This window comes from Mizuhopecten yessoensis, unplaced genomic scaffold (genome assembly GCF_002113885.1).
Source record: "Mizuhopecten yessoensis strain PY_sf001 unplaced genomic scaffold, ASM211388v2 scaffold11139, whole genome shotgun sequence".
NCBI lineage: Eukaryota > Metazoa > Mollusca > Bivalvia > Pectinida > Pectinidae > Mizuhopecten > Mizuhopecten yessoensis.
In genome coordinates, this window is record NW_018408899.1 from 1961067 (window position 1) to 1979006 (window position 17940).

At 35.8% G+C, this 17940-nt stretch overlaps 1 protein-coding gene across 2 annotated transcripts in view; it reads left to right on the forward strand.

Moving 5' to 3' along the window:
• The window catches only part of LOC110466585 (thimet oligopeptidase-like), a 29397-nt gene extending 11880 nt beyond the window's left edge, over nt 1-17517 (forward strand). For both annotated transcript variants that reach the window (XM_021523173.1, XM_021523172.1), the window contains exons 3-17: nt 371-486; nt 864-995; nt 1227-1264; nt 2176-2288; nt 3796-3850; nt 5679-5843; nt 6307-6468; nt 8207-8272; nt 8872-8976; nt 9956-10063; nt 10380-10453; nt 10889-11120; nt 14010-14141; nt 14783-14899; nt 15384-17517. In XM_021523173.1, coding sequence (XP_021378848.1) covers nt 371-486; nt 864-995; nt 1227-1264; nt 2176-2288; nt 3796-3850; nt 5679-5843; nt 6307-6468; nt 8207-8272; nt 8872-8976; nt 9956-10063; nt 10380-10453; nt 10889-11120; nt 14010-14141; nt 14783-14899; nt 15384-15479 — 1711 coding nt within the window. In that variant the 3' untranslated portion in view covers nt 15480-17517. The remainder of the gene's footprint in view (nt 1-370; nt 487-863; nt 996-1226; nt 1265-2175; nt 2289-3795; nt 3851-5678; nt 5844-6306; nt 6469-8206; nt 8273-8871; nt 8977-9955; nt 10064-10379; nt 10454-10888; nt 11121-14009; nt 14142-14782; nt 14900-15383) is intronic.
• The last annotated feature ends 423 nt before the right edge of the window (nt 17518-17940 follow it).

Below are 17940 nucleotides of genomic sequence, written 5' to 3' on the forward strand. Positions count from 1 at the left end.
CCCAGTTATCCTTTTAGAAATTGCATAATGGTTCACCATATGGCAAAATTTGTTATATATAGTGTGATGTTCAATAACAAAATTCCTTAAGAGTGGACATAACTCTAAAACTGTCTTAAGAATGAATTTGTAGTAGTGTGTTTTCATAGTTTTGTTTAAATGTTCAAATCTTAGAAAATTTGTAATGTGGCTATACAACAATTATTTCAAATGCATTGTTGAATATCTCTTATGGGAAATGGTTAGAATCTCTTGTCAAATGCCCCTGTAATTATAAATGCACTGAAAGGCACATTCCTCCAAATTGGAAGAGTTTATGTTTCACCTCTTTTGAATTTTAAGCGGTTAACTAAATCATTTTTGTTTCCAGCATGAGGAAGGATGTTTTTGATTCAATTGTTGACTTTCAAGAAAAGCTATCAGATGGATTGACACCAGAGGCTGCACGATTTGTGGAAAGGATGATAAAGCATGGAAAAAGGAATGGTAAGCCTTGTATTGTTGACAATAAATACATGTAGCTACCCAGATACATATACTACACATGTTATTTATCAACATTTTATCTTGAATAAGTGTTTTTTAAGTTCTGCTTTCAAAGTCAGAAAATGATGTGATGCCATGGCCATTGAGGTTTCCAGATCATACAAATTATTGAAATACTCATTTTGTTTTCAAGGAATGACATATTTTGTAGTTTCTAGAATCCTTCCGTTACACCTGTGATATTTTCCCTTGGCATGTAGATTATCTTTTACACAAAATAATGTTGTACATGTAGCATAATAATCATATCAAGGTTTTTACAAACCAAGGTTTAAGTATAATTGTATGTTTTGTTTATTAGCAATTTTGTTTTTCAGGACTTCACTTACCAAAAGAAACTCAGGATAAAATCAAAAAAATTAAGAAGAGGATGAGCGAACTTTCTATAGACTTCAGCAAAAACTGCAATGAAGAAAACACTGTTTTGGAATTTACAGAAGAAGAATTAGGTAAAGGAAACATTGTTTTCATTACAATGTGTTCAATTATTTCCCCAGTTACCAGTGGATTGTTCATACTTTAAGTGTATACGTGTTTCATTTTCTACATCGTAAATAAACGTTTCTTTGTAAACTCTTTTTAAAGATATCCTTTCTCTATGTTCATTCTTTGTTTAAGATAAATATATTTTGCAATACACTTGTTATAGAAGGATTCAAAAATAGTTTTTATTTTTTTAGCTGGCGTAACAGAAGATTTTGTGAAGAGTTTAGATAAGGTATGTATTGTTCAGGGTCTCCTAAATCAATAGTGAATTGAGACAGAATTTCCGTTAGTATCTATTAAAAACAATAAAGAGCTTTGTAGCATCATTTTGTGGAAATTTGTTCAGACCCATCAGTTTGGTTATATATGTACCAACTATTTATGTGAATTTTAGTTTCTGTACACGTCATATACACTACAGCAAAACATAATTTACTACTTAAAAACATATTGTCTCTTCTCACTCAATTTACTTAAGTCATATCTGTACTCATTTTCCTGGTGAGGAATGTTTTACTACCTCTGCTTATGAAAGATACACATGTCCCATGTGGAACCTGTATTATAACATCACAATAAGATTGCGGCATCTTTTATGACGTCACAATCGAAAATGTGTTTAAACCTTATTTGTCTGCACTGTGGAAATCTTGCAGTCAGCAAATGATACCACCTCAAGAACATAAGAATGGTGGTACAAGCTTGCCCTGAACGTCTTGCTTTGATCTTTAAGTTTGAAGTATACCTTTGGTGTACGGCATTTTTTTCTGCTCTTTCCAAATGTTGCCTTAGTTTGTTTATATGTTACACAGAAATTTGGCTATATTTCATGTTGCATTTGCATGGTCTATGTCCTGTTTTATCAAAATTCCGGTATTAAAAGAGGTAGGAGAAAAAGAACCAGTCATAATGTAGGTATGCAGGGTATGAATATTCTACCCGAGGGTGTAGAACTAGAGTCGGAACCCAAGGCTTTACCTTTCAGCAAGGCCTCAGTTCTCACCCACATTCTACACCCTTGGGTAGAATATATTCATATCCCACATACCTACTCTGGTATTATTATTTTTTCAAACTTTGCATATTTACTAATTTCTTAACATATTTTACTGTCTATTTACTGATATACATTGTTGACTTCAGACTGATGATGGAAAACTGAAGGTGACATTAAAATACCCTCATTACTTCCCCTGTATGAAAAAAGCAAGGAATCCAGCTACAAGAGAAAAAATGGAAATAGCATTTAATTCCAGGTAAGTACAATATTTTTACATTGAGTTGTTTTATTTTCCATGTCTTTCCAGAATATGTTGACATTATTTTTCTTCATTGCATCATCTCGTGAATGCATTGGTTCTATGTTAACAATGAATTTGAGGATGGGCCGTAAAAAAGTTGTTTGCCTCACTGATCTGCCAATTTGTTCTTCAGTCTATCTACCAAAGACTTTGTTTTAATATAAAGGCATGTAATGATTTGTTAAAAACTATGGGTCCCCACATGTTAAGTTGCAGTATCTCCAGAAATCTACGAGTCCTATCAAATATGAAAAGACATAAGACTTGCCTTTAGATTTATCACTGATGTGACTTGTGTATTATAGCTTTTATATACATGTGATGTGTTAATCTTTAATTTTTGTTTATGTGTAATAAAATAACCCGAAAAGAATGAATTCTTGTTTATCAAAAAATTACTGTTCATATTGCTTCTCTAAACTAAGAACCAGCAAGAATGATTAACAAATTGACATTAATAAATGTTCATAATTCCATCTCATCTCAGTTTTATATTTCATCAATGAAGAACCACCAGTGAGTTTTAGCTTTGTAAGGTTGAACATTGTATACATACACATATGTAGCACACTACAGCTGCTACTGCCGCCGCTGTATAAGTGTAATATTTTTGTAACAGTGTATTCCACTTAACGTCATGTTTCTTGTCACATTTAGAATAATATCATATGGTCTTTAAAAACAGTTTTCCTCTTCCGTATGATTATTTGTTAAGGTTTTAACCTAAAAACAAAATGGTGATTTTTTTTCTCTCAAATTGTTGTTTGTTTAAGACCAAACATGTTGAAGCAAAGTCTTCATTGAACTAGCTTTGTTCTTTTCTGACAAGGTGGAAATAGTAGTATTTAAAATCAGATCTCTGTAAAATGGTGCGGATGCATGTAACATGCGCATGTATGTAAATTCACCTTCACCTGATGTTCAGAGCAGTCCTCTTTAACAGAAACAGGATGTACATCACATGTAAATGTCAAATTTGGCTTCCTATCACTCTTTCCTCTGAAAAAATGATATATTAGCATAGCTGTCAACCCTCCATCTTTAGGAGGGAGACTCCTTCGTTTTGACCAAAATTTACCAATCTCCCTCGAAACTCCCTAATTCAAGTCTGAACTCACAAACCCTCAAAATCTACATCTTGTGGTTAAATTATCTCCTAATTACTGCAGGGTGTGTGTTATGATCATAACATTTGTATTTGAATCAAATGAATACTCTTTGGAGTTATTTTGATATAAAAAGGGAGAGATAAATTGAGCAAAGCAGTTCAAGTCGCGTTTCACAAACTTTCTCCCTCATTTGAAATGTGGAATGAGTGAGATCTCCCTCATCGGAGGTTTCAAGGGTTGACACCTACTTGGTAGCAAAGGCCAGGTAGGTATTTAATGTTCTTAGAAAAGCCTTTATAGCTATAGTAATGTAACATAGACTTGTAATGTGGTGAAATATTGATACTTTTCAGATGCAAAAAAGAAAATACGTCAATTTTAGAAGAACTTGTACACCTACGGCATGAGGTAAATCCTTCTATACTTTCATAGTGAGAAACAAAATGTAGTTAGCAGCAACAAGGTTGTTTGTAAGCTCTTATCCAGTAAGGATATAGGCTATTCATTAGCTCTTATATTTACCTGAAAATAATATTAGTGTTACTGTTATCAAGATGATGTATACATTTTCCTGTGAAAAATCTTTCATGTATTACTGAATTATCTCTGCAATAAAGAATGTTTTTATGAGGTGTTTGATAATGCAATAAATTTGCATACAGCTTGTATATCAAACTCTTTCACAATGTTTAATTCAATTTTATATATTTCGAGTTTAACCAGCACATTCTTAATTCTAACTCTGGGTGCCTCGGTAGCCATTATCGCTAGTCATTACCACTGTGTGCAATCAAGCGTGAGCTTCAAACCACTCACTCTTTCAAGAATTTTGGTTCGATCCCTAGCTGTGACAAAAAAAGAGAGTGATGTCTGATAGGTTAATTGTATTCCCTCCAATGGCACGGTGGTTTTTCCCCCCATGGGTTTTCCTCCACCAGGAAAAAACAACATTTGTTCCAAAAGTGGGGTCATTATAAAAGCTCTACAGAGCTTATGTTTGTTGTTGACAATGTACACAACGTTATATAAAGATTATTTATATTATTTATTATTAGGGCCCCGTGTCTGAGATACGGGTGCCCTATAGTAATCACAAATTTTGTTCCTGGCTGATAACTTTGGTATTTATTGACCAATGTACATGAAACTTGGTGAAGATGTTCTGTTTACAAAAATACACATTAAGGTAAAAAGTCAAGGTCAAAGGTCAAGGTCATTAGGTTCAAAGGTCAAGGTCAAATTTTGTATCTTTTCACTGATGAACATTTTGTTATGACATGATGAAGCAAAGTTGATAAGAATTAAACAAGGAATCAACCTGACCAAATGTCAAGGTCATTGGGTCAAAGGTCAAGGTTAAATTTTGTAATGACACTTTGTAGCTTTTCACTAATGAGCATTTTGTTTTGACATTATGCATCAAAGTTGGTCAGAATTAAACAAGGAGTCAATTGACCAAAGGTCAAGGTCACTGGGTCAAAGGTCACGTTCAAATTTTGTATCTTAACCCTGATGAACATTTGGTGAATATTTCATTATGACACTTTGAAGCAATGTTTGTGGGAATTAAACAAGGAGTCATTTGACCAAAGGGCAATGTTGATGGGTCAAAGGCCAAGGTCAAATTTTGTATTTTTTCACTGATGAACATTTTGTTATGACATTATGAAGCAAAGTTGGTCTGAATTTAAAAAGTAGTCAACTGACTTAAGGTCAAGGTCACGTGGTCAATATCAAGGTCAATTATTGTATCTTTTTACTTTTTTATGTTATTATGTAGCTAACTTTTTCAGGACTTAACACAGAGTCAACTGACCTTAGGTCCAGGTTACGGGGTCCAAAGGGTCAAGGTCAAGTTTTGTATTTTTCACTGATGAACATTTTGTTATGATATTATGAAGCAAAGTTGGTCGGAACTAAAGAATGGTCAAAGTCGTTTGGGTTCAAAGGTCAAAGACAAAGTGGATCTCTGACTTTGACCCTGGCTCCTGATGGAGGAGCTATATAAGGTGAAATAAAACAAATCAAAGCTAACAAATGAGTATTGCACTGGTATTTACATTTCTGTTAGCCCAAAAAATATGGAGGTGGATGGAAACAAGACTCACATCATAGTACATGCAGATTGCTTCTTGATGATTATGGGGGATATATTGCCACAAGACGGGGCCCTTACTGACCTGTCAGTGTTCTAGTTTATATTTACTATTAACAAATGCAATGATTGTTTTAACAGAAAGCCCAGCTATTGGGCTATCCCACCCATGCAGCCTTCGTACTAGACATGAGGATGGCTAAGTCGGCAGAGAGTGTTGCATCTTTTCTTAAGGATCTGGCTTCCAAGTTGCAAAAGCTTAAGGCTGAGGAAACAAAACTTTTCTTGGAATACAAGAAAGAGGAAGTAAGTAAACTGAGGTAGATATATGGCACTAAACCACCAGCAATTTCAGAGCATCTTTTAGCTAACTTCAGTGTCAGAAAAATGATGGGAAAATATATCCAAACGTTCGTAAAGCTCGAAGTGAATAAATTACGAGTTGAAGTATCTTTATAACCTTGTACTGTGCACGGAGAAATTTTCGCCATCCTTAACAACGGTAAATTTCACTTGTCAGCAAATATTAGTACACAGCATACCATGCATAGTAATTACATGAGAAGGGCAAAACTTGGGTTTGACAAATATGGTACTTACCAGTGAAAGGCACATGTTTGACCAGGCAAAAGTTGTCCAGTATACAGTGTCATTTGTCTTCAAAGTTAAAAGTATTTGGGTTTTTTCAATGACAAGGTTGAAATGTCCTCTTAAAAAAAGGTGTGATCTATCTGTTCATTCTGCTGAAAACGTCTTTTGGTATTAACAGTGCGAGAAGTACGGATACCAGTTTGACAATGTGATTCGTTACTGGGACCTGAAATACTACATGACGATGTCAGAGGAGAAAAAGTATGCTGTGGATCAAAACAAACTCAAGGAATACTTCCCAATGCAAGTCGTCACCAGTGGATTACTGGATATCTACCAGGTAAGTCGTCACCAGTGGATTACTGGACAAATACCAGGTAAGTCATCCCTAGTGGATTACTACTAGATATTTACAAGGTAAGTCATCACTAGTGGATTACTGGATATCTACAAGGTAAGTCGTCACAAGTGGATAACTGGATTTCTACCAGATAAGTAGTTACCAGTGGATTACTGGATATCTACCAGGTAAGTCGTCACCAGTGGATTACTGGACAAATACCAGGTAAGTCATCCCTAGTGGATTACTACTAGATATTTACAAGGTAAGTTATCACTAGTGAATTACTGGACATATACCTGGTAAGTCGTCACAAGTGGATTACTGGACATATACCAGGTAAGTCATCACTAGTGAATTACTGGACATATACCAGGTAAGTCGTCACAAGTGGATTACTGGCCTTGAACCTGGTAAGTCGTCACAAGTGGATTACTGGACATAAATCAGGTAAGTCATCACTAGTGAATTACTGGACATATGCCAGGTAAGTCGTCACAAGTTGATTACTGGACATATACCAGGTAAGTCGTCACAAGTGAATTACTGGGCATATACCAGGTAAGTCGTCACAAGTGGATTACTGGACATATACCAGGTAAGTCGTCACTAGTGGATTATTGGACATATACAAGGTAAGTCGTCACTAGTGGATTATTGGACATATACCAGGTAAGATGTCTCTAGTGGATTACTGGACATATACAAGGTAAGTCATCACTAGTGGATTACTGGACACATACCAGGTAAGTTGTCACAAGTGAATTACTGGACATCTACAAGGTAAGTTGTCACTAGTGGATTACTGGTCATATACAAGGTAAGTTGTCACAAGGGAATTACTGGACATATACCAGGTAAGACGTCTCTAGTGGATTACTGGACATATGCAAGGTAAGTCATCACTAGTGGATTACCGGACATATACCAGGTAAGTTGTCACTAGGGGATTACTGGACATATACCAGGTAAGTAATCACTAGTGGTTTACTGGACATATACAAGGTAAGTCATCACTAGTGGATTACCGGACATATACCAGGTAAGTTGTCACTAGGGGATTACTGGACATATACCAGGTAAGTTGTCACAAGGGAATTACTGGACATATACAAGGTAAGTCGTCACTAGTGGATTATTGGACGTATACAAGGTAAGTCGTCACTAGTGGATTCTTGGACATATACCAGGTAAGATGTCACTAGTGGATTACTGGACATATACCAGGTAAGTTGTCACAAGTGAATTACTGGACATATACAAGGTAAGTTGTCACTAGTGGATTACTGGACATATACCAGGTAAGTTGTCACTAGTGGATTACTGGACATATACAAGGTAAGTTGTCACAAGTGAATTACTGGACATATACGAGGTAAGTTGTCACTAGTGGATTACTGGACATATACCAGGTCAGTCATCAATAGACATTGGTCACGTTTCTCCTGTGGTTTGCATGATAAATCTTTGCATATAAGACAGTAGCCACTTTGAGCAGTAGAATATATCCATCTACCATACCAGGTTTGTATGATAGAATTTTCAGTATAAGATCATAGCCTCATCTGGAGGTATATATAGAATGATAGAATCTTCCTGTACTGTGCTAGTATGACAGAGGAAGTTTCCTCAGCACATTCTGGTCTATGGAATGATGCATTTTCTCCCATCCTACAAATTATACATATTGAGACAGAACCTTGGCAAGTCAGTGTTATGTTGCTTCTCTACATTACAGGAGCTTCTCAGTCTCACATTCAAGAAGATGGATGGTGCTCCAGCCTGGCATGAAGATATCACCATGGTAATTAGTTCTAATATTAAGCATATTTAAGAAAGACTTCATACTTTAAACCTGGAATAATACATGTGAGAGTAATTGATGCTTTTGAAGCGGAGCTGGATTATCAGTGTAAATTTACACACACATATGGACATCTTGCTGATTTGTGTGTATATGATGTTCTATTGTAAAATTGTTTTGTTAAGTGTATTTTGTCCTTAACAGAGTACATACGGTACTGTTATTTAAAATAACAGTTAAAAACAAAACAAAATTAGTAAAGTGTTGGAAAAGTATAATTAGTGATTATTGAAAACAGTTAAAATCTTATCCCGAGTCATTTCAAGTTAAGTTTAACATCCAGGCCAACAAGAGTGATTAATATAAGTTGAAATAACTTGTTTAATAATTGTTGTAAAATAAACAAAGTTATATTATTATTATTTTAAGTTATATCTCCCTTGTTTAGGATACAGCGTAACATGTTAGTATTCCAGAGAATGTCAACATGTCACAGCCATCATAAATCCTATTTACCCCTCTTGTACTGTGTATTTTGTATTGTCTAGTGAACCTTTTATCAACATCTCAGTCAATATAAAATGTTCATGTGTTTACAGTACAGTGTAACCTGTAATGACTCTGCAGCACTGTTGGGATACTTTTATCTTGACCTTTTCCCAAGAGAAGGGAAGTATGGCCACGCAGCATGCTTTGGACTACAGGTAATAATTAATGGTAAACTACTTTGGGATATTTTGTCATCGCAAACAATTTGACATTTTTTACTGAAAATGGGATTATCCATATACTCTTGAACACAACTTACCAACGATGGATATAAAAACATTGAAAATATTAAAATACCTTCACATGAAAACTCAATTTCATTGATGTGATTTATTAAAGACAAAAACAAAATAAAATTCTGTTTAATGTTTCGCTTAACATGTAAAACTATAGCCCGCGGATGTCAGTAATTGGTGCATATTAAATGAGAAGGGAGAGAGTCTGCCAAAAGGTAGATAAAAATCACATTACATCTCCAGCACACACGCAGGCATACACACATAGGGAGGTATTAGCCAGGTGGCATAGGACTAGTAGTTAGCGCCTGATAAGGCACCGCCTGATAAGGCAGCTCCTGCGAATTCCTCAAAAATTGTATTAATTAATGTATATGAAAATTGTATTCAATGTATATCTATGTACTGTAAAGCGCTTAAGAGTGGCTTATGTTAGCTAGATAGGGCACTATATCAAATTCTGTATATTATTATTATTAAAATATCCCAAAGTAATCATACATTGTCATTATCTCCATAGCCTGGTTGTGTTTGATCTATAACATTGTCACTTTCTTCCTAGCCTAGTTGTGTCTGATAAAATACATTGTCACCATCTCCCTAGCCTGGTTGTGTCTTATATAACACATTGTCGCTATCTCCCTAGCCTGGTTGTGTCTGATATAACACATTGTCACTATCTCTCTAGCCTGGTTGTGTCTGATATAGCATATTGTCACTATCTCCCTAGCTTGGTTGTGTCTGATATAACACATTGTCACTATCTCCCTTGCCTGGTTGTGTCTGATATTATGCAATGCTACTATCTCCCTAGCCTGGTTGTGTCTGATATAACACATTGTCACTATCTCCCTAGCCTGGTTGTGTCTGATATTATGCAATGCTACTATCTCCCTAGCCTGGTTGTCTGCAGTCTGATGGTAAGAGACAAGTGACTGTGGCAGCCATGGTAGCAAACTTCACCAAACCAACAGATGATAAACCATCTCTACTGACCCACGATGAGGTGAGAATTCTCTGATACTTGGAGAAAATTGGTTGCATAGATATGTCAAATTTCAAGTGAAGTTCAATAAGATATTTTTCAAAATAGGATACCTCATTAATTATTTGATGCCAAAAACCATTATTGCAATTTTTAATTTTAATTTTTCAGATCACACTGTACTTTGTCTGATGGTTCTATTCTGTAGATGATAAATATGTATTATTGCATTGAGTTCATGTATTTGCTGCACTTCAAAATTGTATCATCTGCCTATAATGAACTGTGTGTAACTGGCTAAACACTGTAGTTTTAAATATGAGTATATTCCTTGCAGGTTGAGACTTATTTCCACGAGTTTGGTCATGTTATGCATCAGATCTGTGCCCAGACAGATTTTGCTATGTTCAGGTAAGAAATACAATAAGAATTCAGACAAATGACACAACACTTGACCTCACGTATGACACATTTTATTGACATGTGATCCACACACACAGACTTATATATGTATATATATAACACAATCTTCAGTATATTGTTGATGAAATAATTTGACTTGCACAGAGAAAAAGTTATTAAAAGTACCCCCTATTGTCCCTCCATGAGACCCAGGGGACCAACAGACAATCCCTGACACAATGTAGAGGCTAGACTTTTTATAGCACAATGAAATATTATCTGTTTGCATTTCAACTGAACTGCGGTAGGTATGGGTGGGCCTATTAACAGGCATTGGCTGGATAAATATGGTAACTTTGTAGAGAACCTGTAGCCTATTGTGTCATAAGACAATGGTATCTTTGTTTATTTATCACAATGATGTGTACCTTTGATATTTGACAGCGGTACCAATGTGGAGCGTGACTTTGTTGAGGCACCGTCACAGATGTTGGAGAACTGGTGTTGGGAGAAGGTGCCGTTGTCCCGGATGTCCTCCCATTACAAGGACGGCAGTGCCATTCCGGAAGAGCTACTTCAGAAACTCCTCCAAAGTCGTATCGCCAATGCAGGCCTTTTCAACCTTCGCCAGATCCTACTGGGCACTTTTGACCAGACCATCCACACGCAAGCAGAGGTCAGTTTAAGTACATTGTTATATGTTTTACAACATCCTTATAATTCTGCGGGTAAAATACCAAAACTTTATATGTTTTCATACATGTTTTTACCTGGTAAGCTGGTCCTGAAATTCTATAATTGTGAAAGTTAAGGTCAAAGCAAAAGTATTTAAGTGTGACATGTGTTTCCTTGCTTGCTGTTGAAGTTTATAAGAATGTGTAGCAAATACAAAGGGTAGTGAGATCCAACACCCGCTAGTGGATGTTCAGTGATCATGAAGTTCTGCCTATCCCAGTTGATGGATTCTGAAATGGAATTCACTCGTCCGGCCATAAGACTAATAGAAATTCAAAAGAAGAGATGACAAGCCAACATCAAATGGGAATTTAATGTTGTCTAGTCATCGCTTCTTTTGAAGAATGGTTTGTGTTTATTTAAGTGTATGGTAAACTTTTTGTAGAGTATAACAAATAGCGAAAAAATCAAGATCACAAGCAGGCTTTTTTAACAAAAACCAATTCTTTTTCCTACGTTAGACCCGCTGTAAGATGTAATCAGTGACAGGATGGGGGATATCAGTACATACACATGTACTTACACCTCTGTCATTGAAACATTGAATATATAAACACTAAAACATCCATCTGTCAGTGATATTTTATCATTGTTGAAGCAGAAAAAATTATCTATGAATCTATGATATGAATTACCCTGTCAGTTGCTGAAGTCTATAAATGAGGGGCTCCACATCACCAGTAAAACTCAATTTGCAACAGTCTAATTCATTCTAATTCATATCAGAAAAAGCACCAAAACATGTGACGATTTTAAGATATTTCGTACATTTTCTTCAAATCTGTGTCATTCTACCAGGAATTGGTGACGTCAGGAACATCCAAAGTAAGGCGGAATAAGATTGACCTTTCAGGGTCATGTTATTGTTCTTGACGTTATCAATAGTCGGTTTCATGACACGTTGGGGTTAGTTAGGGTCATTGACATCATTAACAATAGCCATCCGGGCTTCATATGCAAATGAGAAATTTTCAGATTGGATATTATGGTTATCCCGTCTCAAATTATTTCGACTGAGCCATACATGCCAGAATTCTTGGATACCAATCTGTGAGTTTTACAATCATTTTAAAGGAATTGAGGTGAAAATAAGGGAGTTTTTATTCGCAGCGTTTTTCACAGCAAAAAGACGATCTTACTCAACTAAATTAATGAAATGAAGCACAAAATCTTTAAGTGAGGAACTTTGTTTTGACTTTGGCATTTTTTTTGTGTATATATTGAAAATGATTATACATATTTATTTAATAGCACAAAGTTAACAAAACAAAAGTTAATTCCGCTAACTCAATTATTTACTTACAGACGTTTGTTTAAATATTCGCTCATTCTGTCACAAATGTACTCCACATTTAAATTCGTTTTCACTGTTCAGTACGTACCACAAGCAAACAGCTTGAACTAGATACCCCCTCAACATATTAACAGCTCAACATCACTTGAAGTCTACAGCCCGAAAACTGAGATATCTTACGGTGTTAAGCTGGAAATGAGTATGTCCAGACTCACACAAGGTGACCTTGTTCACGCTCACCCATGTGATCCTACGTAACCATAAAATGCCTTCAAGTGATGTTGAGAAAATTAAGCCACAACACAGTACCCATTCCTAAAGTCTCTTGTTTATGGCTAAAACAGTGTCCTAGATTATGCCATGGAATGACAGAGGATCTCTTGTTGAAGTAAGGGAGAATGATAAGTCCTTCACACAGCTATTAGATGTAGAATATTCTCACTTTAGATGTACTGACTGGTAGGTCACCATCGAAGAATTTGGTCTCGATCATCACGTTTCCACTGAAAATTGAAAATCAGAATGATGCAAAATAATATCTTGATTTTATAAACATTCTCATCAGAACCATGTTGTCTTCCTTTTAAACAGCGCAGGACTGAATAAATAATTTAACATTAGCATCGTTATCTTCAATTACTGGGGTATCTTTGAAACAAATACTTTTTACAAAAGACTGAAAACACAATCTGTAAAACAAATGCTGGTTGTGACAGACTTGCTTTTCTCTTACCCTGGACAGGTGTATCTGCAATTTTTACCAGTGTGGGATCTCCTTTTCTTTTACCCTGGACAGGTGTATCCGCATTTTTACCGGTGTGAGATTTCCTTGTCTCACCCTAGGGTTGAGACGGGGGGATTCCCCTATTCCTAACAATGGCATGACGTCACTTTAACAATACAATGACGTCACGTCAACAATCCATCAACGTCACATCAACCCTGAATTTAGCATGTAACGTTATCATTTCATTGTGTATATGATACACAATGAAAGAACAGGGTAAGAGAAAAAGAATCATTCACCCCCTTGTGGGTCAGATAGTGGAATCTCAACCCTAGGGGAAAGATTCTTTAGTTGCCAAACACTCGGCAAAGCCTCGTGTTTGGCAACTTAAGAATCCTCCCCCTCGGGTTGAGATTCTCCTATCTCACCCCCAAGGGGGTGAAAGATTCTATTAGTCTCACCCTAGGGTTGAAACGGGGGGATTCCCCTATTCATAACAATGGTATGACGTGACTTCAACAATACAATGACGTCACATCAACAATCCATCAACGACACGTCAACCCTGAATTTAGCATTTACGGTGTCATTACATTGTGTATATGATACACAATGGGAGAACAGGTTAAGAGAAAAAGAATCATTCACCACCTTGTGGGTAAGATAGAGGACCAATCATAATTCCCCCCCCCCCCCCCCTTCGGGTTGAGATTAATAGAAACTCTTGCCCCCTTTGGGATGAGATAGGGAAGTGACCAATGAAACGCCTTGTTACATCTAAAATGAATTACAATTTAACATGTTTACAGGCTGACACTGCTGCTGAGTTTGCCAAACTCTCCAAGGATATTCTAGGTATTGAGATGACACCGGGGACCAACATGCCAGCCTCATTTGGACATCTGGCCGGCGGATATGACGCTCAATACTACGGATACCTGGTATGTCATGTTAATGAGAATTTAATCATATTTCACATATCAATTTCTGCAGGTCATTATTCTACATTTATACAACACCAACATGTATGATAGAACTCCTAATTAAAGTGACTGTTAAACATAAATGTTTTGCCCTGCAAAAATCGTTTTGAAAATAACTATAACAAAGATAACGAGGAAAGAATCATGATTGCTTATTATTTATATATTTTATATCCAAATCTATGATCTTCATCAAGTTGAATAATTATTTCGCAATATATTCTCTAAATTTGATAAGTGTATCTTGTTTATCCTATGACCCACATATCCAAAAAAGGTCTGTATCCAATGCATTATTTCACTTCTCCATCCAGGAAGAAATGTAATGCAAGATAATACACGTAATATCATAATGCAATTTAGTGTTGCATCAAAAAGTATTTTGACTATGAAGTTTTTTCACACCGTAATTGTCCAAAAATTATACCACTATCTGGGCGTTGCGATGTGATAAATCAACAGACACAGATGTTACTTCATTGTCAGAAAGACATTGCACAAGGAATAAAAAAACATTTCACATTTAAAAAAATGTGTTTTCAAGATCCCCACAAATCTGATATGTCCCTGGTAATTGTGTATCGTGTATTCTGTTTCAGTGGAGCGAGGTGTTCTGTATGGACATGTTCTACTCACGGTTTAGGAAGGAGGGCATCATGAGCCCCAAGGTTGGCGGTGACTACAAGAAATTCATTCTACGTCCCGGAGGCTCAATTGTAAGACATTAAAAAGCCACATCAGTTCATCCTATATGGATCAGTATGGTGAAATCAGGACCAGAGACAACCCACTCAAGGTGGTCTGACCTGGCTAAATGTAAGAAGGCCATGGTCAGGTTAGGCCGCTGAGAGCAACTGGATGAAGGTCTATATTTTACTATATTGACCCATACTGGAGTATTGAACTGTTACACTGACAAGATTTAAAACTCGCCTTTATAAAGTAACTGGATGAAGGTGTATATTTTACCATATTGACCTATACTGGAGTATTTCTTAGTGCCATTTATTTTTCATTTCATCTATTTCAATAGGACTTCTTGGGTATTCTCCTTTTCAGATATTTAATCTTAGAGCAGGGGCCGGGATATTAGTTAGCCTGGCGCATACAGTTCTTGCTTATTCAGTAATTTGTGCTGCCTACATTTTGTACATGTTTTTCGATAGTTTTTGCTACCTATAGTTTGTGTATGTTTTCCAGGATGCTGCTGACATGCTAAGGAACTTCCTCGGACGTGACCCCACACAAGAGGCCTTCCTCATCAGTAAGGGACTCCAGACCGCCTCGAACCTGTAGTTATGCAGACTCGCCATTGCCATCACTATAAAACCTTTAATCAGGGATTCCTTATCAAAGAATATTTATAGCAGTGTGGTAACAAAACGGTAAAAAGGCTTTTGCTAAAAAAACTTGTACAGTATGGAAAAAGTTGTGATTGTTTAACCGAATCATACATGCAAACAGAACAACACCTTTTAATCAGTGATTTAGTTTCATGGAATATTGATGTCTGTTTCAGTGTATCTGATACATACTGATGTAAGAATTACACTGGGTTGCTGTATGTAATGTTAGCTTAACAGGCTTATAAAGTGTGTCCCTTAATGTAAACCAATAAGTCATTCTGTAATGTGAACCAGACAGGGTTGAAATAATCCAAGACTTTCTATAAGATGTGGACCAGACTGACTTGCAATTGGAAACTATGCTGTGATCTTTATATTGTACTTACATAAATGCATAATTTTCTTTGTATCATATGAATTTTGAAGTTCATAGTGCTGTATTGTGCCATTTTCTTTATGTGGAGATTATAATATCTGAAATCTTTTCTCTGAAGGTATGAATGAATCTTCGAATTGATTGGTTTTACCAGATTTTGTACTATGTAACAGCTTGGATGATTACAGAATTAAACAGCTTACCTTTTCTATGTACTAAGTACTATAATATGGTGATAAAACCATCAGCAGGTAAATGAAGAGTACCTCCGTACTTTCAAATGATTTATTTTCTATCAACATTAAGTGAAGATTCAGGGTAAAGACAGTTGACGTCTATTGTAACCAGTTAGGAGAGGGAGGTTTACATAAAGAATTTCATTAATGTATTCTGTTTTTTCACTTAAAACCATTTAATTCAAACATCCTGAGTGTGTACTTGTACCTACATCAGATTGTTTTACAATGACGTGAAGACTTAAGGCTATATGCCACCTTACTGTGACATGGCGACTTAAGGATTTATGCCACCTTACTGTGACAAGGAGACTTAAGGTTGTATGCTTCCTTACTGTGACATGGAGACTTAAGGATTTATGCCACCTTACTGTGACATGGAGACTTAAGGATGAATGCTTCCTTACTGTGACATGGAGACTTAAGGATTTATGCTACCTTAATGTGATATGTATACTGTCTTTTTATGAAAGCTGATAAAGATTTGATCAAATAAGTGATCTTCTATTTCAAGATGAACAAGTCAGAAGGCATTATATTACACTCCAATAATTAGGAAACAAACTCAAGGGAGATAAATTTAGCAAAAACCACAGTTTAAATAGGTAAGATACCATATACCCTTAATGCACACTGCAATTGAAACTCTTACTGTATGTTAGGATCAACAAATTCCTATTTAAATACTTCAATGGAATCAGTATCATGATAATGGATGATGGTTTTATCAAAACAAACTCGTGCTTTCCAAACATTCTACTTGGTCATCATTGTAAGATTTCAAAATTGAAAAGGTTTATGTCATTTGATGTTTCCTTTATGTTTCTGTTTTGTCATTAGTGTATATTTCCACACAAATTACTGTGATGTCATTTATAGTACTTATTTCTGCATTTATTTAAATAAAAGATATAAGTGGCATGTATCAAGAAACTGAAACTTTTACTATTTATTACATCCCTATCAGACACACATGTTACTCAGTTGACAAACAAAGTTCAAGGCAGATATACAACATTTGCTTGCACCTGCCTATTTTGATTATGACATCATAATTGTTATTTACTGTTTCCCAACGGGTCAGTGCAAAACTTACAAACAACTACATAAAATGTCAACTTTATTATCACAATTGAAAGCAATTTGACTCCTAGAAATAGAATAGAAAAGGCAGAAAATGTTCTCACTAAAACACTACATGTATAGGTCTGTTGTGAAAACTGCTTATAACTGAGTCATTACTTTATAGTGACTCACTTCTTTTGATAAAGTACAAAGAGTTAAAATATAAGATCTGCATCTCTATCAGTGTGAATGCATGTTAGTGCTCTGGAAAATACAATTTTCTTTAATAAACAATTTTTTGATTTTGTTCAAAATTGGATATTCTTTGTTTTTATGAAGATAATTAGGTGCAAGTTCCTGGCCTGGATAAGAATCCTGGTCTTCAATGAACGTCTGTGTTCTAGAAAATGATGGTCCCTTCATCAAAACTTCCTTGACCCTTGGTACAGGGCCTTTTTGTTTCTCCAGAGTTTGTCTACTTTACATCATATAATGCTCAATGTTGAGTATGCAGAGGTCAAAGGTCTTGGGCAAGACTCCACAGGAGCGACGTAGCATGTGACCACTTTGTGTCCATCCCTGCTTTAAAAGTCTGGTCAGTCTGGTCAAACTGTTAGGTCATACTTCAGAAGAACTGCCCCAGGTTATGTATCTGAATGTATTTTCATTGCTTTGAATTTTTGTAGTTCAAATTTAGATTTATTTAAGAAATAATGAGACTGTATGTTCTTTTG